Raw genomic sequence first — 26,476 nt, forward strand, 5'->3', positions numbered from 1 at the left:
ACTCCGACTCACTGCCCCATTCACAACTGCCCAACGATTGAATGTCAACCAGTGCAGTGTACCTAGTGCCTTAAGTCAGCTGGGACAGCCTTCAACTCCTGCCGTGAACCTGAGCTGGATAAGCAGTATAGAAAATGGATGGATATTTAACCAAATCTGTCACACTAGTTATTACAAATTAAAAAAATATCTGCGATGAATGAAACAAAGATTCACATTCATGTTTATCTAACAGATTTGATCACGCAGAATGAATGATGGCGAGAAACTCATACAGAAGGAGACAGGTGAAGCCGCATCTGAGACATGGTTTCAGTTCCTACTCACAACCAGAAGCACAATCTTCTCATTTAAAAAAAAAAAAAACTATTTTAATGTGAGCACCAGTGTTTATTTTCAATTCAAATAATTACAAACACTTTTAGATTCATTAGTTAAGGATGAATTCAGATGAGATTGTTGATTTACTCAAGTCAACCATAAAGTCGGCATCATATTAGATTCATTACAATAACTTGGTGATTGGTAAAAAAGACAACATTGATATTAGTGGTGTAATGATTCATTCAGAATCAGAATCAGATCAGAATCATATTTATTTGCCAAGTATGTCCAAAACACACAAGGAATTTGTCTCCGGTAATTGGAGCCGCTCTAGTACAACAGACAGTCAATTTACAGAACACTTTGGAGACATAAAGACATTGAAAGAAAAAAAATTGTGCAAAAAGATGCAGAGTCCTCTAGCACTGAGAGCAGTTCGAATGACTAATATTGCAATAGTCCGGTGCAATGACCATTGTGCAAAGGGCACTGAGACTTCAAGGAGTGTATGCGGTTTAAAGTGACGAGTAGTGCGATAATCTGGAACAATGTTGGTTGTGCAAATGTTACAGATACTCCTCAATCAGTGTGCAAATGGAGCAGATGCTACTCTGGCATGAGTGGACAGTATATGCAAATAGTGCAGCATGGCGAGACAACGACAGTGAGTGCACGAGTAATACATAATTGGCCCCACAGAAATGTGACAACGAAATCAAGTCAAAAAATTGCCAGCTTGTTGTAATGGAATTATAGGTTAGCTGTTTAAGAAGTTGATTGCAAGAGGGAAGAAGCTGTTGGAATGTCTACTAGTTCTAGTTTGCATTGATCGGTAGCGCCTACCTGAGGGAAGGAGCTGGAAGAGCTGGTGACCGGGGTGCGGAGGGTCCGAGAGGATTTTGCACGCCCTTGTCTTAGTTCTGGCAGTGTGCAAGTCCTCAAGGGTGGGTAGGGGGGTACCGACAATCCTTTCAGCAGTTTTGATTGGTTAGAAACCATTTATGTATGTAGTTTTGACATTTTGAAAGTTCAGAAATGACCACATCGTAGTCCACATCCTTTGAGACAATAGAGACAGCACCTATGCACGTCGTTTCGATGCAAAAAAAGGAAGAATTAGATCTTAAACTTGAAAAATCTAGCAACAACAGAATTATTTTCAATGCTGCCATTGCAGCACTTATATTTCTTCACCAAAAAGGTTGACACAATAGACATGAACGCTTAAAAAAAAGAAAAAGCGCCTAATAATAAAGGGCTAAAAGACAGCATTGTGCCACAGATGATGGAAGCAGATATACTGTATTGTCAAAATTTTAAAATGTCAGTTATACTGACTTCCTCTGATACTCCTAATATTTCCACAGAAAAATAAATTATGAGAATACACTGCTACAGAATAGGTTGTAGTGATTTATTCCAACCACTCAAGTAGTTGAGAGGATCGCAAAAACTACGATGGTTCCTAATTTTCAATAGCGACTTTCAATGAGCCGGCACGGTGATCGACTGGTTAGCACATCTGCTTCACGGTTCTGGGGACCGGGGTTCAAATTCCGGGCCCACCTGTGTGGAGTTTGCATGTTCTCCCCGTGCCTTGGTGGGTTTTCTCCGGGCAATCTGGTTTCCTCCCACATCCCAAAAACATGCGTGGTAGGTTGATTGGAGACTCCAAATTTCCCGTAGGTGTGAATGTGAGTGCGAATGGTTGTTTCTTTCTATGTGCCCTGCGATTGGCTAGCGACCGGTTCAGGGTGTACGCCTGAATGCTATGCTACATGCATGTATCTGTGTTGAACAGGCAAAGCTACTGAAAGACATCATCGGCATCTTCAGGCCACAGTGCCAGAGTGAAGAGAGAGAGAATTTTTAATCCAGTGCTTCTGATGCTCTAATTAGAAATGCCAGATCAGATATGCTCCATGAAGTTTCATCTTCCTCTTTTGTGTTCAAATCATTTGCTTGTCCACCAAAGTCAAGAATCTTGGGATTCATCTCCCTCAAAATAACAAGAATTTAACTCTCGTTTAACTGTTCATTTGAAGCAGCAAAACGGAGTACATAAAGTAAATTGGCAGTTGAAATTATGTTCAATAAAACATTCAGGTCTGTTATGCTTTCCACAGACACAAAGCAGCATACTTCTGCTCTGAGGGGAGAACTTAACATGAATATTCCACAACATGGAATCATCGGGGAAAACAAAAGGTGGCGGGATATGCTTCTATAGCAACATAAAATGGTGTATGGACGTCACGGAGCTCAGCACACACTGCAGCCCGCATTTGGAGTCGCTGTTTTTGAACTGGAAGCCATTCTACTCGCCTCGCGAGTTCGCATCATTCATTCTGGCTGGTGTCTACATTCCGCTTCAAGCTAACACGAACACCGCACTGCTAATGCTCGCCGAACAAGTAAAGGAAATTGAAAAAAAAAACACCCAGACTCACCCCTCATTATTCTCGGGGACTTTAACAAAGCTAAACTCAACCACGAACTCCCTAAATACAAGCAGCACATCAACTGTCCCACCAGGGGAAATAACATTTTAGACCACTGCTATACTACGCTAAATAATGCATACCGTGCCAAACCTCATGCAGCCCTGGGGTCATCTGATCACTGCTTAATTCATTTAATACCAACATACAGACAAGAACTTAAATGCGCAAAGCCTACAGTGAAAGCAGTGAAAAAGTGGACCAATGAAGCAAAGATGGAACTTAAAAGCTGTTTAGACTGCACAGGATGGAGTGTCTGAAAATTCAGCTAGCAGCCTGGATGAATATACGGACACTGTCACATCCTATATCAGTTTCTGTGAAGAGTTATGTGTACCAACAAAGTCATTTCGCACATTCAATAACAACAAGCCGTGGTTCACTGCCAAACTTAAGCAGCTTCGCCAAGCTAAGGAGGACTCATATCAAAGCGGGGACAGGGCCCTGTATAATCGAGCTAGAAACCTGCTGACTAAAGAAATTAACATTGCAAAGAGGAACTATGCAGCAAAGTTAGAAAAACAGTTTAGCGTTAACGACTCAAAATCAGTCTGGCATGCATTACAATCGCTGACCAATTACAAGCGACGATCCCCCAAGCTGAGAACAATAGCACACTTGCCAATGACTTGAACACCTTCTACTGCAGATTTGAAAAGGACACTTTCACAGGAAAAGACACTTTCACAGGAAAGGACCCCCTGCAGTTTGCCTACCGAGCAAACAGGTCTGCGGATGATGCAGTCAACATGGGACTGCACTTCATCCTAGATCACCTCGACAGTGCAGGGACCTGTGCAAGGATCCTGTTCGTGGACTTCAGCTCAGCGTTCAACATCATCATCCCTGAACTCCTTTCCTCCAAGCTCCAGCGTCTCGCCTGCCATCTGCCAGCTTCTTTACAGCTTCCTCACGGGAGAGACCACCTCCTCCACATGCAGCATCAGCACTGGGGCACCCCAAGGTTGTGTCCTCTCTCCGATGCTCTTCTCTCTCTCTACACGAACGACTGCACCTCAACGCACCCGGGTGTCAAACCCCGTTTGCAAATGACACCACTGTCATCGGCCTCATCAAGGACAGTGACGAGTCTGCATATCGACAGGAAGTGGAGCGGCTGGAGCTGTGGTGCGGCCGACACAACCTCGAGCTGAACACGCTCAAGACTGTAGAGATAATCGTGGACTTCAGGAGGCATCCTTCGCCACAGCTGCCCCTCACGCTGTCCAGCTGCCCTGTGTCAACCGTCGAGACCTTGAAGTTCCTGGGAATTACAGTCTCTCAGGACCTGAAGTGGGCGATCAACTCCGTCCTCAAAAAAGCCCAGCAGAGGATATACTTCCTGAGGCTTCTGAGAAAGCACGGCCTGCCACGGGAGCTGCTGAGGCAGTTCTACACAACGGTCATCGAATCAGTCCTATGTTCTTCCATCACAGTCTGGTTTGGTGCTGCTACAAAAAAGGACAAACTCCGACTGCAACGGACAATCAAAACTGCTGAAAGGATTGTCGGTAGCGCCCTACTCACCCTTGAGGACTTGCACGCTGCCAGAAACTAAGACAAGAGTGTGCAAAATCCTCTCAGACCCTCCACATCCCGGTCACCGCCTCTTCCGGCTCCCTCCCTCAGGTAGGCGCTACTGATCAATGCAAACTAGAACTAGCAGACATTCCAACTGCTTCTTCCCTCTTGCAATCAACTTCTTAAACAGCTAACTTACAATTTCATTGCAACATCCTGCCAATTTCTTTTGTCTGAGTTTTTTGTCACATTTCTGTCGGGCCAATTATATACTACTCGTGCACTCACTGTAGTAGTCTCGTGACGCTGCACTATTTGCATAGCTGTTGTTGACCAATACTGGCCACTCATGCCAGAGTAGCATCTTCCCGTTTTCCACACTGACTGAGTAGTATCTGCACCTTTTGTACAATCAACATTGTCCCCGATTATCGCGCTACTCGTCACTTTAAACTGCATACACTCCTTGAAGTCTCGGCGGCCTTTGCACAATGATCATTGCACCGGACTATTGCGAGATTAGTCATCCGAACTCTAACTCGAACTCCGAAGTGCTAGAGGACTCTACATCTTTTTGCATAATTGTCAAAAAAATAAAAAAGAATTGTTCCGGCATTACCAGATAACTAGCAACCCTTTATTGCCCAGTGACTGTTTTTCTCAATGTCTTTATGTCTCAAAAGTGTTCTCTGTCACTTGACTATCTGTAGTCGTACTAGAGCGGCTCCAACTCCGGGAGACAAATTGCTTGTGTGTTTTTTGGACATACTTGGCAAGTAAAGATGATTCTGATTCTGAATAATTCTACACAGGTCTGTCCACTACAGCTTACCCAGGGCAACTCTGTGGGAAAGGGTCAAATTTCTTCCTTTGGGTGTTGGCTACGTGGGTAGAGGTTTGGAACGACTTAACCTTCCCACTCTTTTTTCCACCCCACAGGAGGTCCCATATAACTTTAAACACCTTATATCTAAAGTGATTTCAGAAATTTGTTTCCGAAAACATTATACATGTTTCAAGATAATTGCTGAAAAACATACAAGGACTGAGAGCTGTGTAGTACTCAAATGTGGAGACGTAACATTAAATTGTTTTTCACCATTTCAGTTTCCCTAATTTTTTTTTTGGTGCCCATTAACCCACTTGGACATCCAGCACGAGCTGCCTCTCCACCACTATATAACAAATAAGCGCCTTTGTTCCATCAGTGTTTCAATTGCAAGTTACTCAGTTATAGTTATTTGGCCCATTTCTACCACTAAAGTGTGCAGTTAGCTAGCTAGTTATACCTACAACATGAAAATTGCATCTTACCTGGATTTTCAGAACAGGTCGGTGTTGTTATTTAAGGTGTTATGTATTTTGTGTTATTCAGGCCACCGTAATATGTTGAAATGCAAAGCATTGTGGGGTTTATATAGTAACTAGCAGGAGCCGTGTGCTTAAATGTCTGCCATGTTTGTCTTGGGAGTTGCAGGCGTAATAACGTGTCCCGCTGTGTTTAATAAATGGTTAACTTTCCTTGAAGTGTCTCTGTTATGTGGATCCACCGACTCAACACTAAGCGAGGCAGTGACATATTCAGGTTCAGGTTACTTTATTTGTAGGTATATTTGTTTTGCAGCAAGAGTTATACATGCAAAGACAACAACCACAAACAGGCTCCTATGGAAACTAATCCCTAAACCTAAAATGTACATTTAAAAAATAAATAAATAAATAAATAAACAAACCTCACCTCTACCTTATGTGCGCAATGTTACTATGTTGATATGTCGTATTGGATGATCCCGCTGTCAGTTTGCGAGCTAGCTGGAGGCTAGCACCTGTCGTTGCAGCGTGAAAAAGCCCTGCGACGACTTCAAACTAAGCTCTAACATGAGTAAAAGCAATAAAGTAAAATGAAGGCTTCCGTTTTTATGCATTTTCACCTGTGTACAAGACAAAACACTTGTCCTTAACACGAATATAAGCAGCTTTTTGCTTTAAACTGGAAAATACTGTGTTGGTCATGTTTATCTCTGACATTCAAAACACATACAGTCTCCCCGGACCTAATTATTTTACAGCCAATCCAATTATGTGGCTACCCGTTCTGTTTCTCGATGGGTTTCAAGGGTTTAGAGAGGAAGATCACTATGTAAAGCATGTAGATGTTCTGAGACCAACCATGTGAACAACTAATTGTGCAGCGAAATACCAGTATCATTGATTAACTGCATATGAACGGAGTATATCTTAAAGTACTGTAAAAATAATTTGAATGAGACTTTAAGAGACTTACCTTTTCAGCTACTTGCAAGTTTGTTCCACAAACTATTAATCTAGTTTACAACTTAGTAAATGTGTTTGACTGGTAAGCACATCCGCCTCACAGTTCTGAGGACCCGGGTTCAAATCCGGCCTCGCCTGTGTGGAGTTTGCATCTTCTCCCCGTGCCTGCGTGGGTTTTCTCCAGGTACTGCGGTTCCCTCCCACATCCCAAAAACCTGCATGGTAGGTTGATTGAAGACTCTAAATTGCCCGTAGGTGTGAATGAGAGTGCGAATGTTTGTTTGCTTACATGTGCCTTGTGTAGTGTATGTTGGTTTTGAATAAAAGCGTAATTAATTTAGGAAAAGAATAAGCCGGAAGTGAACGCATACATAGTTCGACATACATTTAACGAGATAATCAAACTTTCTACCATGTATCTTTTTATGTGTATATTTTAGGAAAAGTGACGAAAAACATCGATCAATCTCAGAAATTTAGAAGGCTGCTACATGAATGAGATACGAGTTCTCGATTATAACAGTTTCACTATTAAATTCAAGCACACCCAAAGCACGACAGGAAGTGTAATTTTATAGAAAATTGTATTAAATCTAAAAGGGTAATAATAATAATCCATCCATCCATTTTCTGGATGCGTGCTGGAGCCTATCCCAGCTATCATCAGGCAGAAGGAGGGGTACACCCTTAACTGGTTGCCAGCCAATCGCAGGGCACATACAAACAAACAACCATTCGCACTCACAGTTACACATACGGGCAATTTAGAGTCTACAATTAATGCATGTTTTTGGGATGTGGGAGGAAACCAGAGTGCCCGGAGAAACCCCACGCAGGCACGGGGAGAACATGCAAACTCCACACATGCGGGGCCGGGGATTGAACCCCGGTCCTCAGAACTGTGAGGCTGACGCTCTAACCAGTCACCCACCGTGCCGCCAATAATAATAATAATAATAATTAATAGAAAGGAAAATAGGCATATGTAAAGAAAATTAGGACATCGTGTGTCGCTGGACTAAAAATGAGGGTGAATAGTTTACAGCTAGTACAAAGTTGGAACTTGTGTGAAACTGATCTTTTACCCCAAAATTATTAGCCACTAGCAACGATTGCCATGCTCTACTCACGACTGTAGATCAGTTGGCCCTGGGGATGGTCTGTTTCCGAGCATCTCAGTAGGAAAGGAGGCAGGTTTAGTTGAAAAAGATGCACAAAAAGTAAAAACAAAAGAGATGCAAAAATAAAGTTGTTGTTCCGTTGGGGTGCGCTCATAACTTTTCCTGCCGTTTGACCTTGTTTCAGGCCCCGCTCTTGCTCACAACTGCGGGCGCAACAGGTACGGATGCCGGGAGTTTTTTTTCTGGAGCTCTGCCAACAGACCAAGGCTGGGATAAAATGATCGAAGCTGCATGGTCGGACGCCGCCCCCGCCTTCGTGGTCAGGCGCCGCTCATGCATGTGGTGGCAACAAAGGACAAAGAAAAGGGGAGGCAACAAAGGACAAAGAAAAGGGGAGGGGGGAGGTGTTGGCCGAAGCTGCCCCGTAGCTGAAGGGATGTTAGCCAGGAAGGACAGAGAGCCAAGAAGACCAAAAATGACAAGAGAGAGAAAAGGCGGAAGTCGCACCCATCGACTTGGATTTAATCTAAAATTTTGGCCCATAAAATGGGTTTAAAAATCATATTTTAATCTAAAATTTTGGCCCATAAAATGGGTTTAAAAATCATATATTAATCTAAAACACTCCCAAAATTGTACTCTTACTCATAGATCAAGCATATAGAATAACTGTCTAAACTTTAGTCTTGGCAAATCAACGAATTGTTCAATACAACATAATTTCGTGCTGTTTGGCTTCAAATCAGTTATTGGTGGTGACAGCAGATAAATTTACCACAAAGCCTTTGTTTAGAAGTTTGGGAAACAGAAATCTTTCAGTTCTATCCCATAGCTGGGTAGACTGGATGGATTGAGATTGAGATAGACAAGAGAGGGAAAGAAGGTACCGTAGATATATAGACAAAAATAGGGTAGGTTTATTGGAGGCTCGGGAGGGATAAAACGTGTAACAATAGCTGCATCAATACAGTAATATTCCAACGAAGGTAGGAATTAAAATAAAGTAAATTTTTAACATAACTATTAATAGTATTACTAATAAAAATAATAATAATAGCAACAATGGCATTGTTGTTGGCTGCATTTCTGGGAGCAAGACGACTGACTACAGGGGAGTCAAACATGACTATTCACCCAAGTACTAAAAATCATGAATTTATGTAACAGTGTTGTTTTATGCAGCTATGGGAGAGGCTTCTACAAGAGAACGAGGAGATAAGTTGGTAATATACAATATGAATGTGAAGAGGTCGTGATAGAAATGAGGAGAAGCTAAGCTGTCCAAGAATATACAGTTCAGTATATAAAATGTACAAACAAAAATACATATCAGGATTCAGTAGCTTTTTGTAGTGAACAGTGGGGCAACAAACACCTTAATGCATGACCATCTCTAAAATTTTTAATCCACATGTCAAACTGTTCAATGTTTCTTTACTTTGTGCACAACTTGCTGTTCTCTAACAACTAGAACAAGAACAACTTTATTTGGGGTTAATCAGAGCCTTTAAATGGAGACAGATGTGTGCTTACTCCCATTTAATACGAGTTTGAATATCATAATTGTTAACACAGCCACACCCCATTTATTAGTGGTTATGTACAACCACATTATCTCAGTTGTTTCATTTTGCTTCTCCTCTTGAACAAATATGATTTGTACAGGTTAGAGGGCACAATAATGTTGTAAAAAGATTTTAACTTATTTATCTTGGTCTAATATTTTTGTATCACATAAAATGGCTTTTGAACATTGGTGGCTAAACTTTTATAGCAACTGTAGCTACAACATATGTAATAATAAATAATAATAATAATAATAAAGTTTAGCAGTGTTGTTGTTGAATGTGCGAAATGATTTTGTTGGTACACACACATCTTCACAGAAACTGATATAGGATGTAACAGTGTCCGTATATTCATCCAGGAATTTTCAAAGACACTCCAGTCTGTGCAGTCTAAGCAGCTTTGAAGTTCCATCTTTGCTTCATTGGTCCACTTTTTCACTGTTTTCACTGTAGGCATGCGCATTTAAGTTCTTGCCTGTACGTCGGTATTAAGTGAATTAAGCAGTGATCAGACGAGCCCAGGGCTGCACGAGGTATAGCACGGTATGCGTTTTTTTTAGCGTAGTGCAGCAGTGTTCTAAAATGTTATTTTCCCTGGTAGGACAGTCGAGTTGAGTTTAGCTTTGTTAAAGTCCCCGAGAATAATGAAGGGTGAGTCCGAGTGTTTTTTTTCAATTTCGTTGACTTGTTCGGCGAGCGTTAGCAGTGCAGCGTTCGTGTTAGCTTGAGGCGGAATGTAGACGCCAGCCAGGATGAATGATGCGAACTCACGCGGCGAGTAGAATGGCTTACAGTTCAAAAACAGCGACTCCAAATGCAGGCTGCAGTGTGTGCTGAGCTCCGTGACGTCCGTACACCATTTTTCATTGCTATAGAAGCATATCCCGCCGCCCTTTGTTTTCCCCGATGATTCCATCTCGCGGTCTGCTCGATGAATATGGAAACCGGGAAGCATGACGGCACCATCAGGTACAGCGTCGCAAAGCCAGGTAAAGCAAATGGCAGCGGAACGTCGGAAGTCTGTACTGGTCTTTAACAGAAGATGAAGCTCGTCCATTTTGTTGGGTAGGGAGCGTACATTCACGAGGTGGATCGACGGGAACGCTAATCTGTGACCTCTCTTGCGGAGTTTCACCTGAATGCTTCCCTCTGTGGCGCCGTTTCCGCCTCCATGCGGCGAAAACGGCGGATGCCGCTCCAGTAAGTCACTTGGGGAAAAAGCTGAGCGGATTTGCGAACGTTGGTGAAAGAAAGTCCGGATTGGCCTCCTTGATGGTTAGCAAGTCTCCCCTTGTGTAAGTGAGTCGTGTAATGTCTCCAAAGACGAACGAAAAACACAAAAACAAAAACAATACTAGAGAGCGCGTTACCGAGGCGCTTGTGTTGGTTTGGGGACTGGAGTGGGCGCTGGGCACAGGATGGTATCTCGCACAGTTCCAGAGATCTATTGAAGATCTGTCTGAAGACTGGAGCTAGCCGGTCTACGCAGACTTTGAGGCAGGATGGCGAGACAAGGTCTGGGCCTGCCGTTTGTGGATGGTCAACGCAGGAGGGGGAGTCAGCTGGGTGGGTGTGGGGTGTGAAAGTGCTCTTTTCAAATCTGCAGTAGAAGGTGTTCAAGTCGTCAGCTAGCCCTTTATTGTTCTCTGCTTGGGGGGATTGTTGCTTGTAGTTGGTTAGCGATTGTAATCGACGCCAGATTGTAATCTATCTTTATTGCATAATTTCTCTTTGTGATGTTAATTGCTTTAGTCAGCTGGTTTCTAGCAAATTATACAGGGCTCTATCCCCACTTCGATAGGCTCTGTACCCTGCGGCCGCCCCTCCAGTAAGTAACTCAGAGAAAAAACTGAGTGGATTTGTGAAAGTTGGCGAAAGGAAGTCCGGGGTAGACAAAGCAAGTCTTCCCTTGTGTAAGTGAGTCGCGTAATGTCTCCAAAGACGAACGAAGAACACAAAAACATAGATAATACTAGAAAGCACGTAACCGAGGCAACCACAATGTTAGGCGCCATCTTGGATTCTCATACTAACATATCAACTCACAGGTTCTTACAGGTGTTTAGACACTGAAAAAGAATCCCACCGCACCACTGGTCAGTAGCACTGCCTTGCTCATTTCCCACATCCTGTCCTGTCCTGCGCTTTTCTCTCCTCTCTCATCTTGTTCTCTTTGTTAGTTATTGCATGTCCTCACCGGGTGTGTCCCCACATCCACGAATAAGAACACGATTTGACTGTTGTAACGTTACTTGTGCTCAAATATCTAGACTGTCTAACTATTGTGTCCCATTTTGCTGTTTTCCTCCTTTGTAGATGTGCTAGCGTAAACAGATGATACATTAGGCTATCAATCATGGCCAAGATGCAATTGCTAAGTGTTCTGCTACTTAAACATACCTTTACTTCTCTGTATGTACCGGTAGTTTTATTACTACACGTTGGAGGGAATTTTATGTATTTGTTTTTTCAAAGTAACACCATATTAGACATGCATGAAGAAGCAATCTTACGATTGAGATGATCGCAATTTGGAGCATTGACACTTTTTCAATTAAAGGAGAAGTCTACAGCATCTCAGCCATGAATGGTTTTATGGTGGTTGTGTCGGATTTAAAATCCTTCTCTGTCTATCGTTGCTTTGTGAATCACTCAGTTGTGAGAGCTGGTCTGATATTTCACTATACACCTTTGCCATGTTTATTTAAGTAAAAAGAATTGGTTATTCTTGTCACCTTGACCGGAGAAACTGCTGCACCGTGGTGTGACATCATCTTTATTCAGAGTTACGAAGATTGAAAATTATAGAATGTTACGAATCTCTGTTTTGACCTTTCAGTATTTGTTTACTTCTGTAAATCGAGCATAAAATACATGCTTTTAGTCAACATTAACAACTTTAAATGTAAATGTGAATTCCACATTTTGTGTTTCTGTTCTCCGTTGAAAGTGCTGTGTCTCATGTTTTTGGTAGTTATTTTCTACTATGTAAACAGTGCATTATGAATGTCCCCACACACGCACACAAAATTTGTCATATCAATTGTCAATGGGATTTGTGTATTTGCCAATTTTCACTTATTTGGAATTTCAGTAATAACTTCTTCTGGCTCTGCCTCATGCTCCCTTAATAGATTTATCTCTGCTCCACCCTGTCTTACAGTCTCTTATCATCTTTATGGACTTACTTCCTTTGTCCTTCCTTCCTACTCACTGCCAAAGTCACGCTTTACTTTGCTTTCTTGTTGACCCGGACTCGTTGAGTTTCTCCTTTAACAAAATAAGGTTGTAAGGTTATCACGGTGCTGATTGTTACACCTGAAAATGTAGATGGAACTCTTGCAAACAGTACTTTGTTTAAACATGATAAATCCATAATTTATCTCAGCGACTGCTGGTAAATAAACAAAAAGGTGAGCACTGAATTGTCTTTTAATTAACATAGATATCTCTGATTTGAAGTACAGTATTTGTTTTGACTTAGCGAAGGCTTCTTTCTGTCCTACATCGGATCCACGCACCCCTTTTAAAATGCTTTTATCACATGCAATATTAAAAAAGTACACGTGAAATCCAGTTGAAACTAACACAATATTTTTGTGTTCATTATTGCAGCCCAGCATTTGTAATTTACAAGACCTCAATGCAAGTAGCAGCAAAATACCCCTGAGCTCTATCCGTGCTTTGAGAGTCTATATTTAAGCATGAGAATGAATTGACATAGTAGCTTTCTATTAATACCTGAGAGGCTGTCAGCTACCATCTATAATTAATATAACTCCTGCTTGTGTTGCTTTTTTCCCCCCCAAGTCTTCTGTGCTCTGATCTGTGTTTCCTTCAGGTCACACGCACACAGTGATGGAAGGTGGAAATACGTTGTTCAGTCTTCTCACAGTCCCATTATATAACCATCGTCCTCACTTGAGATTGTGTGTGCGTGCGTGCGCGCCCCTGAGAGATCTGCACCGCAAATGATCTCTGTTTGAGTCTCTGTTATGCTGTATATCTCCTTGTTTATTACTGTTCAGTTTCTCTTCCTCGGCATAATAATTGCATCAAGCATGTGACCCACTGATTTCACCAACTGTTGCATTCTTCTTTTTAGGATGATTTTCCAGGCTTTGGCCACAGCCCTCTTCAGTCATTTTTAGTTTTAGGGGGTTACTCCCTTCCGTATCCTCTTTAGCAGATAATATGCATGCACGATAGGGTTTGAGTCTGGACATTGATTTATCCAGCCCAGTACGTTTCACCTCTTGCCCCTCGTGAAGTTTTTTGGTTAATTTGCTTTATGATGAAGGATTTCCCGATAAGTTTGGGTTTTTCAACTGGCACAGAACATGTTTCTGTGGCCTTTTCAGGTCTGCCGGAACAATTTTATTGTGTCACAGTGGACTTTTTAATCTGCCGCTGTGGTTTCTTAGTATTTTAATGGATATTTATTGAGAATCAAATTTGATCAGTCGAACAGAACAAGGTTTCCAGAGGGGAGTGAGAAAAGAAGACAACAAAAGACAAAGCACTAGCTGTAAACAAGATGAGGAAAGTAAATCATTATATCAGGGCTATGAAATGGAAAAAGGAAAAACAAGGAACAATTAGCACACACACATATATATATATATATATATATATATATATGGATCCGTGGACTTTTCCCAGCCCTGTTACTGTATACACCTAGAACAATGACACATTAGATATGAGTGATGTATGGGGCAGTAGTGCTATACCCTGTGAGGGAAGGACAGGACAAGCTAGGACAGGAGGGGAAGAATGCAGGACAAGGGTTGTGAACCCGGCTGTACAACTGAAGTGTGGTGGGAGTGGCTATGTACAACCCCAATTCCAATGAAGTTGGGACGTTCTGTTAAACATAAATAAAAACAGAAAACAATGATTTGCAAATCATGTTCAACCTATAGTTAATTGAATACACTACAAAGACAAGATATTTCATGTTGAAACTCTTAGTCAACATGTCTTAGTCTCTCTTAGTCACACTCTCTTCTTGTCCCGATGAATAGCCAGCGAGATGAGATTCTCCAGTGTGGAAGTCCCATCTCAGGTTGCTACTTTCATTTTAGGATCAAGGTTAGCCCTGAATACACTCAGGGCTTCATCGTACCATCCGAATGCAGATGTAACAGAATATTCTGCGACAGATTACCCTTCTGTCTAAACAGTTTGTTACTGGTCCCCTGTCTCCGAAGCGAACTCTTTTCTTCTCCCCCCCAAAAATTCAAAAGAGGACCGTATCTCAGGGCAAGCACTAATACTGGCCATGGCCCATGTGGCAGCTTTAACGCCGCCTCTCCCCCAGTCAGCTGGGATAGGCTCATGCACATCCCCACGACCCTAGCGAGGACAAGCGGAACAGAGTATGGATAGATGGTATCAGTGAGTACTGAAATGTTAGTACCTGTACTTGGTTTGTAAAAAAAAAAATAATAATAATTCATTTTTAATAATTCATTAATAATTCAAATGCTATTGGTAAATCCCTAGGTTCTGCTATTCTGCGTTTCCACTCAGGTTCTAATTTTAGACCTTGAGCTGTTGGCGCACAGACATTTATCAACTTAAGTAAAAATATTTTGTATAGCCCTATATCACGAAAGAGTCTCAAAGGGCTTCACAGGCCCACATTTATTAGTCAAAATAAATTCATAATTGAGAATCCAAGTTTGAAGACACTTTTTGCTAATTCAAATAAGCAATTCTTTGTGGTAGGACATTTTTTAACATGACACGCCTAACTGCATTTATCAAGCAAGTAAGTTCATTTTTTGTGTAAACTCGACGTATGTTTGGCTTGTAGTTTTATAACTCTAAATTTGTGTCATTAAGCTTCAGGCACTTGTTCATAAGCCTGTAGCACAGTTTCTTTAATATTGATCATAAACGTTTTTTCTCAATGGACAGATTAGCACACACTGCTTGGGTTTTCCCCACGTTTACATTGCAAGATTAAAGACCAAAATTCTACTGGCCACTTTAAGGCAACAGTAACACAATCAAAGCAAGACTACACTTCACTCGTGAAATGGAGGGAGTTTTTTCCCCACTCCCAAGTGACTGTGGGAAAGAAGCAAGCAAGTGGCAAGTCAAGTCATGCAATCTTGCTCCAGTCACAACATATATTGGAGTGGTAATAAAACGTTTTTTTTCCCACATTTAATTTCACAAATCATAACAAAAAAAGGAAAAGTAAAAAAAATAAATTAAAAAAAGTAAAAAAGTAAAGTAAAAGTATTGACACCTTATAAAAGTTAAATGAACAACAACTGAGATTATGATTGATTTAATTGATTGCACTGAATTGTTTTTAAATTGTATTTCAAACTCAATTTAATGCAATTTTATTTCTGAACAAACTATGCTGTGTATGTTGTGATGACAACCTTGTAACTCCTACGGTTCTTAAGAGAGTTAAGTTTTCTGTGTATCTAATGGGCTAATGGAGAAAGGGATTCGTAATTAAGGGAATAATAAATGACAAATGAATAATGTTGCCGTCTTCCAAAAAAATTATGTGACCAAAATCTGCATTACTCTTGTGTCCTCTACTTTAATTAAATCACTCAGTCGGGTTTATTTATTTAGAAGCACTGACTCTGCACAGTTGTCAAGTGAATGCAATACGCTTCCGTAAATACGCTTCTGTAGAACACTCTTTTGTCAATGACTTTTTTTAATCGTCGTAATCAAATAATAAACCGTCCCACCCCTAGTTATGTTACTTAGCTGTACTAAAACATTCATAATCACATCTTTTTTTATTTTGAATCGTCCCAAACCATTCAATAAAGCTATCTAAACTGTTATATTAAGCTTAATTGTCTTTGTGAGTTTTGTAGTGATGGATGAACTTCGACATCATTGTCGTTGTGTCTTTAACCATGCAGGTTGCCATCCTCTTCAGACTTCATCCACATAATCCTTGAATCCAAATTGTATCTTTGGAGCTCCCTCCATCATGCAGGTGATTACTTCACCCTTGCAAGGGCGTAACAATGCAGACGGTGTTGCCAGGGTGCCGCAAATGACCCCTCAAAACATTTCTTTCTTGCAAAAAAAAAAGGCAAACTGTCTTAATTAAAATGCAGATTTCCATCTCTAAATGAGATGAATTGTCAAGTCATGTAGTTCAAGTCATATTCACGTCAAGTCTTTTGGCTTGCAAGTCTAAAGTCAAGCTTTTCTGAAATATTTGGCAAGCAAGTTGCAAGACAAAAAATTGGCAACTCGAGTCGACTCGAGTCAAGTCATTTGACTCGGCTATGTGGTTGTTTAAAATACACACGTAATTCTCTTTGTTTAATGTGTGGTTTGACAGTAAACTCCAACTGGTAGTGGCAATGTACAGTTCGTACACCTTGACGCCACTTTATTGCATGCTGGCAACTGCTGCCATGTTGCATTTACTTTGAAAAATACAAAATATTTAATTATTTTTAGCCTGTGTTTATGGCCTACACCATTTTGACTTCCTGTGCGTAGTTTCTGCACTTTTAAGCAGTTGTTTTTCGTTTTTGCAATTGATCATGGATCACAGATGCAAATAGCAATAGCCCACCAAGAGGATCTCCGCAGAAGGAGGCATCCGATAGCCAACCCCGAGAACCTGCACAGATGTTCATGGCAGCGCCACAACAAAAACAAGAAAGGGCCTATCGCTGAAGGTGGACAGCGAACGCGACAGAAGGCATGGGAGAAAGTTGAGTCGGATCCAACACAGCGTTGCAGATGATGAGAGCCTGCCGGCTAGCCAGCCAGGTAGCTAGCTAGCTCGAAAAGTGGAAGCGTGTCCCAGGCAGTTAGTTTTTATGGCACAGAGACAGGCGCAAAACCAACCTGGGTTCTACCTTTGGCCACGGTACAGGGATGGATCCTGGTTAAAGTAAGCCATTTTAAACTAAAAGAAACTAAAACTAAGAGAAGTGGCACCCGAAAGGCGCTAGCGTAGTCTCTTTCTGGTTCAATAGATTTCAAATACAATCAAATTGGATTTTTCATCCGTTGGACTATGACATCTCTTTATTTCGGAATAGTACAAGGAGGAGCAATTCAATTCTGATTCAGAAGTCATTCTTGACTGTCAACACGAATAACAAATGGGATTTAGAGGGCAAATCTGAACTCTAAGACCTCTATCTCACTGGGCTATGGAGACTAGTTGTTGACCTGATGGCGACTTGAATCTCCGCTGGTTGCGGAGACTTCTCCGTGATGTGTCCTGGAGTCTCCTGGAGACTAGCTGGGTCGCCAGGGAATCACGATGAACTCAAACATGTTGGATTTCATTTTGGAGACCCCTCTATACGCCCACTATAGAGAAAAATCTTAAAGTCGTTTAATGTCCAAAAACGGGAATCAATCGTCACCTACATGTTTGTGGACATATCTACTGTATGTAGGCCCACTTCAGTCTCTGAAAATATCAGAACGATCCCCCATTTTTGGGTGATTTTATTGACAAAGTGTTTTCCTGTTTAGAGGACTGTCCCGGTATCCGTGCTCCACCGACTGAGTTCGGAGCATGCACGCACACAGACACACACCATTGAAACTATATATACTGTATACTGCCTATATCAGTGACTTCCAGGTGAATGAGTTGTCACGTTGTCTGGAGATGTCTCCCAGATATCTTCCTGGTGAGAGCACAAGCAATATTTTGGTCTACAGTCTCCGCCAGTGAGATAGGCCCTTAATATATTGTTTGTTTCACAAGTCCCCTTTTCAATTCTTCACACCTTCTAATTTAACAAAGAAAGTTGTATGGTTAGTTCCATGAAGAGCTTTTGACCCATGCTCCTAAACTGTTTTATTCATTTTTTGTTAATATAACAGGGATCTTGGCACAAGTCAACTCCCTAGAAAGTGCCCTTCTATTTTAGTCCCCTACCAGTTTCCAAGCGCGCTTTTGTCTCTCCTTTAACTGACACACTGTCTTGGGTCAGATTGCTGAGTCGGTAACTTTCCTGTCACATGACAACAGATTAGAGATGAGTGCTTACCCCGGCTTTGTTTGACTTTTGTACACTCACATTCAAGGTTTTTCCTCTCCTGGCTCGAAAGTAGTGCTGATAAACCAAAATATGTCATTGTACATCTTGCTTTCAGAGTGTAGACTATTAAGTTATCCTATAAAAATCCACTCAGTGCTAAAAATATCCTACAGACTTTGATGTATCTGTCTAATTAATGCTTCTTAAATCACATAATTATAAGTGTTAGCTATTTTCATTTTACTACAGATATACAGGACATTATACATACAGTATTTGTGTGCCCAATTATTTATGGATCAATGATTCTAAAGCAGTCAGGAGTGCAGACACCTGGAAAATAATGTATACCTCATGCAAAGCACTTTTCTCCAAACCAGGTTGTATTCCAAATTTTTGATAACTATTGACACATCGATATAAAATGCATGCAATGGATAGAGTCACTGATGGTGTAGTGGTACACGCACCTGACTTTGGTGCGGGCAGCGTGGGCTCAGTTCCCACTCAGTGACAGTGTGCTTGTGAGTGCGAATGGTTTCCTGTGACTGACTGTTGACCAGTTCAGGGTGTAGTCCACCTTTTGCCCAAAGTCAGCTGGGATAGGCCCCACGACCCAAACCAGGAAAAGCGGTGTGGAAAACGGATGGATTGATGGATAATATATATATATATATATATATATATATATATATATATACATACACTGTTTTGGGTGTTATTGTGGGTGACAAAACAGACTGCAATCCAAAATGAAAGTCAGCCAATACTTTATTAAGGCCTGCTACACGTATAAAGATTTTTCCACAACAGTTTCGGTCGCCATGTGTGTGGTGTGCTCCGAGAATCCAAACACAGCAGACCAAACACAAGATTCTGTTGTACCACCAACCTCAAAAGTCTCGTGAGATCACACGTGATCTCACAAAACCAAAGAAGAAACACTTCCGGATACGGGCCGATGTTTCCTGAGTGTTCCCGAAGGTTGCGAGAGCCAGGAGCCTTGTAAAAGGGCGACATTCATTCATTTGCGGTCGCAAATATTTCTCAGTCTTGGGTGCTTCTTTGATTGGCTACATTCTTCTGCATCACCATTCTCGGCGTCATGATTCGGGAGAAGTCGGCGTTTTCCACACACATGAAGAGTTTGGGTCGGAAATATTAAACACGTTAATAATGTAAGATTGTCGGCCCCGGCCTATTTCAGGCCCTCAAATTGGGACAAATTCACTCTTAACACGTATTAGAACTAAGGACAATTTTGTAGGATAATCTCATAAGATTTAAGATTTCTGGCGTTTGACGTGCTTGGTCGGGAAGGGGCAGAATCGGCACAAAAACAGGCCGATTGTCTTTATGTGTGTCTGAATTGTGTCCTTGTTTTTCGATGGGTTACCACTGTTCCTGATTTTGTCCAAGCATGTCGCGGTTGCACCACACAGTTGTCCAGGTTTCAAGACTGACTATTATGATGTTTTCTTTCTCTTACCTTTAACAGGAAATGCCTTTGTGGTGAGCCTAGCCTTCGCCGACTTGGTGGTAGCATTCTACCCTTATCCTCTGGTGTTGTATGCCATCTTCCATGATGGCTGGTCATTGGGAGAGACCCAGTGCAAGGTAAGCAATTATATGACCTCATTTAAGTAGACCTTGGTTTCAGTAATTGATACATGATTGGGAAAATGCCAATTTATTAATTATTTCTTTTCATGCCCACTTATGGCGGCACGTTGCACGACTAGTTAGCACATCTGCCTCACAGTTCTGAGGACTCGGGTTCAAATCCGGACTTTGCATTCTTCTTCCCGTGCCTGCGTGGGTTCTCTCCGGGTACTCCGGTTTCCTCCCACATCCCAAAAACATGCGTGGTAGATTTATTGAAGACTCTAAATTGCCCGTAGTGCGAAGGGTTGTTTGTTTCTATGTGTCCTGCGATTGGCTGGCGACCGGTTCAGGGTGTACCCGGCCTCTCGCCCGAAGATAACTGGGATTGGCTCCAGCACACCTGCGACCCTAGTGAGAATAAGTGGTACAGAAAATGGATGGATGGACGATGTTTATTGAAAATGCAGCCGGACAGAAACGGGTTTTAGGGGACAGACAGAGGGAGAGAGTGGACAAGGGGAATAGGGGTGAGAACCACAGCAGAACAATAGTCAGTCAGTGTAGATATTTGAACAGAAGTAGCATTCCAACAGTCAAATCGTGTTCTTGTTTGTGGATGTGGTGGGGCAGTGAGGACATGCAATAAATTGCCAAGAGAACAAGATGAGAGGGGACAGAAAAGGGCAGGACAGGATAATGTGGGAAATGAGCAAAGCAGTGCGACTGACGAGTGGTGCGGTGGGATTCTTTTTTTAGTCTAAACACCTGTAAAAACCTGTGAGTTGATATGTTCGTATGACCTGTGGTGTTATTATTGGTCCCAGCACAAGCAATTAAAGCCTATAGTGTGTCTATCGAACTCATCTGTCACATCTCTGTCGGGACAATTATACTGTACATTACTCGTGCAGCGGCACGGTGGATGACTGGTTCGCACATCTGCCTCACAGTTCGGAGGGCCGGGGTTCAAATCCCGGCCCCGCCTGTGTGGAGTTTGCATGTTCTCCCGGTGCCTGCGTGGGTTTTCTCCAGGTACTCCCACATCCCAAAAACATGCATGGAAGGTTGATTGAAGACTCTAAATGTGAGTGCGAATGGTTGTTTGTTTGTAGAGTATGTGCCCTGCGATTGGCTGGCGACCAGTTGAGGGTGTACCCTGCCTCTCGCTCGGAGATAGCTGGGATATGCTCCAGCACGCCCGCCACCCTAGTGAGGAGAAGCGGAACGGAAGATGAATTAATGACTTGTGCACTCACTGTAGTAATCTCGCCGCCCTGCACTACTTGCATATGTGTTGTTGACCAATACTGGCCACTTATGTGCTTGAGAAGTGTCTGCACCATTTGTACAATTGACATTGTTCCAGATTATCGCACTACTAGTCACTTTAAACTGCATACATTTATTGAAGTCTCTGCGCCATTTGCGCAATGGTCACTGCACCAGACTATTGTTCTATTAGTTATTTCAAACTGCTCTAATTGCTTAAGCACTCGGCATCATTTTGCACAATTGTCTCAAAAATAAAAAATAAAAACATTGTACCAGCATTACCACGTAACTTTTTATTGCTCAGTGACTGTTATTATGTTTTTATGTCTCAAAAGTATTCTCTGTCAGTTGACTGTCTGTTGTCGTACTAGAGCGGCTCCAGCTACCGGAGACAAATGTGTGTTTTTGATATGCTTGGCAAATAAAGATGATTCTGATTCTGATTAGTGAATGAACACCATATCACATGCATGTTAGTCAACTGGTGCACGGAGTTGCTGAGCCGGCACATTGAGGAAGGGTCACGGGCGTGCTGGAGCCTATCCCAGCTATCATCGGGCAGGAGGCGGGGTACGCCCTGAACTGGTCGCCAGCCAATCGCAGGGCACATAAAAACAAACAACCATTCGCACTCACATTCACACCTACGGGCAATTTAGCGTCTTCAATTAACCTACCATGCATGTTTTTGGGATGTGGGAGAAAACTGATATATATATACAGAGAGAGAGAGAGAGAGACTATATATATTACCTTAATAATTTATTGTTTAAAAACAGCGACGGCTTTATTTATATTTATTGTGTACCGGTGTAGACTGACAAATCCTTCCCTAATGAGTCAAAGGCGGCTTGAACTGCAAAGGGCATCCCAACTGCATATCTTAGTCCATTCCTTTCTGCAGACCTCCCAATATGATTGAAGCGCAATGCAAAATCACTGGAGTAAATGATTTGATACTCTTAGGCTCTCATGTACAGTATACTGTATGTTTGTTTATTCTATGCCGTCATTGGTCAAATGGTAAATGGGCTTTCAGTTGTAGAATGCTTTTCTACCTTCAAGGTACTCAAAGCGCTTTAACACTGTCCCCTCATTCATCCACTGATGACGCGGCATCAGGAGCAACTGGGGGTTCAGTATCGTGCTCAAGGACACGACATGATCACAAGGGCTGAGCGTCGAATCCACAACCTTCGGGTTGGGAGATAAGCCATGTCGCCCCATTTATCTCTCGAAATGTCCATCTCTTTCAGATTAGTGGCTTCCTGATGGGTTTGAGCGTCATTGGCTCCATCTTCAATATCACAGGTATCGCCATCAACCGCTACTGTTACATCTGTCACAACTTCAGCTATGACAAGCTGTACAGCAACCGGAACACACTGCTGCTGGTTGCACTCATCTGGTTCTTGACAGTCATCGCCATTGTGCCAAATTTGTTTTTTGGTTCCCTGCAGTATGATCCCCGTGTCTACTCATGCACATTTGCACAGACTGTCAGCACGTCCTATACCATCACAGTTGTGGTCATCCATTTCTTTGTGCCAATTTCTGTGGTCACTTTCTGCTACATGAGGATATGGATCTTGGTCATTCAGGTAAGGCGCAAGGTGAAATCCGAGGTACGTCCTCGCATCAAGCCCAGCGAGTTGAGGAACTTCATCACCATGTTTGTTGTGTTTGTGCTTTTTGCAATTTGTTGGGCACCACTCAACTTTATTGGGCTTGCTGTTGCCATTAACCCGGAAAAAGTCGCACCTCGCATCCCGGAGTGGCTCTTTATCGTCAGCTATTTCATGGCTTACTTCAACAGTTGCCTTAATGCCATCATCTATGGCCTACTGAACCAGAACTTCCGCAGGGAGTACAAACGTATTGTCATGTCTGTATGGTGGCCACACCTCTTCTTCCAAGAAACATCGCGAGGAGGGACTGATGGCATACGGAGCAAACCATCACCAGGACTCAATAACAATGACCAAGTAAAAGGAGAAACTCTGTGACACAGTTTGTCACTACTGTGCCAAAGCCTCAACAAGCACTTGAAACACAATGGTCGCGTGAACTACACTCATATGAAAAGACAAAAAAACGAAAGTAAAATAACCATGTTCATCCTTTTTGAGTGCCATTCGTAACATTTAAAGCTCATCAATTTAGTTTTTTACTGATTTCATCAGCAGTCTTGGGGCCTGATTGAAAATGAAAGCCGACGAGGATGACTTTTCCGCTCATATAAACATTTTTAAATGCCAGCGACAAAAATGATCACAACAGATGACAAAACTCCTTTGAACTCTGGATTTCTTTGCATCTGGGTCATTTCAGCGCAAGGTGACAAGTCGTGCTGATGCATTCTTTTGGTGTGCTCTCTCAAGTTGGAAATGTAATGTTTCACAGGATGGGCATATACATCCAACTGCCACCCGTCAGTATGAATTCAACAAAACAAAACAAAATATGGCTTTTCGCCCAAAATTATCAAAGCGATAACAATTCTTTACTGTAACTCAATAATATGTTTGTGTCTTCAACTGTCACTTCCAGTTCTATCACTGCAAACGTCTTTGTGTGCTTGAAGTGTGCCCTCCCAAATTTTCCATGGTGAAAACCATCAGAGCTACCAAAGGTGCAAAAGCCTCTTAAATATGGCGGCCTTCACTACTTTTACAGCTGTTGCTAACAGCCCGCGCAATCTGTTAGAGTCAGTCAACATGCAATTTAGTGCCTGCTATTTGGGATCTTAGTAAAAGATCGGAATCGTATTAGATCACACGCAACATGCCAACCATCAGCACTCCTAATCTGTGTGAGAGTGAACACGCAATTTAGTGCCCGCTAATTGGGATCTTAGTCAATCAGGCCCTTGGTAGGAATTAGATTGCTATTCGTGTACTACTTTTTTTTTGTTTTTTTGTAAGCACGCATGAATTGCTGCTCAGAGAAGAAACGTTTATTTAAGGAGGGCAATAGTGGGAGATGTTGTCTTGGGCCTTTTTGTGTGACGTTTGCATGTTCTCTTGCCTCTTCGCTTCCAAAGCATGTTTGTTTGGTTAGTTCAAAACTATATTACCCAGACATACATATGAATGTGAGTATTTGTCTGTCTCTATGTATCAACCATGTGATTGACAGGTGATCAGTACCCGTTGCACCCCGCCTCAGTTGAGACAGGCGCCGACTTCCCTGTGACCCTAAAAAGGATAGAAAATGAACAGAATATTTATGTAGCACAAGTAAAAAATAAATAAAAAAAAGCCTTACACTTTCTTTTCATCAGTCATGAAATTCAGACACATTTTCTAATGTCATATGATTTTCTGTTTGTGGGAATTCAAAAAATAAATACTGTAAATAAATTGATGAGCTTTAACATGCAAAATGTTTAAACGCACACTCAGGGTGCCTGTGTTGTTTCGGTAATATATCTTTGAAAACAATGGCACCAAAATACAGTTGTAGTCTTACAAAGTTTGGTGACAATTGTATGAAACACAGCAGCTTCTTTATCTTCTTAATATCATATTAGTAAGGTACAACTGTGCAAGGTGTTTGGCAACACCAACTGTTTCTGAAGGTATAGTATATTGTATATCAGATTATTCGATTACAATTTTCATTGTATCACTTTTATGACTACCATGACAAAAATGTGTTATATTTGATTCACTTTGCTGGTGGTTGATACCTCAAGTTTTTAATTGTCATAAAAAGGTGCCTGTATTGCTCATTTTCTTAACCTGACCAAAAACATGAACCACTTATACCAGACCATACATGGACATCCTGCTGTAAGATTGTTTACACTCTGATGCCAATGTTTCATTAGACTTAATGGGAATAGGCAGCATAACTACATACAATATATATTGTAAATGTTTTTGAAAAAACAAAACAAAACAAAAAAACATGCAGAACATTTATCTGGCAATGATGAATCTCTGTCATTGTAGTTTTTCAGAATATACCATAATTTGGGGGTTGGAGAATATCTTTAAAAAACCATTCAGGTCGGTCATGGATTGCATAACAATCTAGGTGGAATTAATATTGACGTTTTATGGAATGTTAACGCAGCATCTTGATGACTTCCAGATGTATTTTGTTTCATCCATTTCATGGAACATACTGGCATAGACATAAAGCTGCCATAGAAAGGAGAGAGGTTTTGTTTTTTTCTCCAAGCACTTCAAAAAGTGCACATTTCTTAAATTTAAGTCTCATGAAAGAAAACAAAAGGACATTTGGTACAGTGGTACCTTCCAAATTGAACACGATCTATTCCGGCTAGCTGGTCGACCTCCAGTTTGTTTAAATTAAAAACCATTTCCCTTCTTCAGTCAAACTGCCACCACAATCATTAAAGTGACAACGATTGAAAAGGAGCTAGCCAGTCACCGAAAAACGAATTAGAATTTTCAGGTACCACACTATTCACTTTGTTTGTCAAAAGTCCTTCAAATTCTAAATAATGACTACGATGGGCCAATCTGTTGGTACTTGGGTCAATGATAAATGATTTTTAAAAAGTATTTTCAATATTGATGTAATGCATATTTTTGAGTCCAGAACAGTGTGTTTGAATAAGTCTCATTTCTTGAATAACTCTTAACTGTTTTAACTTCACCATAAAACAATGTCAGGTGGCGCAACCAAATATTTATCAAAGTATATATACAGTCTTATCTATATTTTAAGATTGATTATTTGTCAACTATCCCTGAGGGTGTCTTCACTAGGTAACACGTTATTTTGGGTTTTGGGTTTTCGGTATTGTTAAACGTCCAATTTTACATTTAAAGACAGGAAAATAATTCCACAAATTCATATATTTACTATAATAACTACACTACACACATTACATGAACTTAACGTGCAAATGATCCTGCAAAATGTTTTAAAGTGTGTAATATCTTTAAATTTAAAACGAGGAAACATTTTAAAAGTTTCATGGATAATCTTATAGTTTTGAATAGCTATATCGTGACATGAGTCCCAACGTGGGAACAATGAGTCCCTGGAACTTATCATCACGGTATATAGATACAGTTATTCTACGCTCTATCACGGTTCTTGCTTTGCGGTCCCGCTGTATTGCAGATTTTTATTACAGGTGTTACTCTATTTTTTTTATCCTGTTTGTACAATATTTTGTGTCTTATCCATTACTCTTGTTCTCTCTCAGTATATTCTATGTGTTTAGGCCTGTTATGATCGCACATTTTTTAGGATGACATATTTTCCCAGAAACTATCACGACAAACGATAGTATT

The 26,476-nt window shown here is 41.4% G+C and overlaps 1 protein-coding gene across 1 annotated transcript in view; it reads left to right on the forward strand.

Moving 5' to 3' along the window:
- mtnr1ba (melatonin receptor type 1Ba) overlaps positions 1-26,165 on the forward strand; it is a 30,325-nt gene extending 4,160 nt beyond the window's left edge. Inside the window, exons 3-4 of the mRNA XM_061782873.1 lie at positions 19,822-19,940; positions 22,457-26,165. Of these exons, the coding sequence (XP_061638857.1) occupies positions 19,822-19,940; positions 22,457-23,206 (869 nt within the window). The 3' untranslated portion in view covers positions 23,207-26,165. The remainder of the gene's footprint in view (positions 1-19,821; positions 19,941-22,456) is intronic.
- Positions 26,166-26,476: the final 311 nt, after the last annotated feature.

This window comes from Phyllopteryx taeniolatus, chromosome 8 (genome assembly GCF_024500385.1).
Source record: "Phyllopteryx taeniolatus isolate TA_2022b chromosome 8, UOR_Ptae_1.2, whole genome shotgun sequence".
Classification (NCBI taxonomy): Eukaryota; Metazoa; Chordata; class Actinopteri; order Syngnathiformes; family Syngnathidae; genus Phyllopteryx; species Phyllopteryx taeniolatus.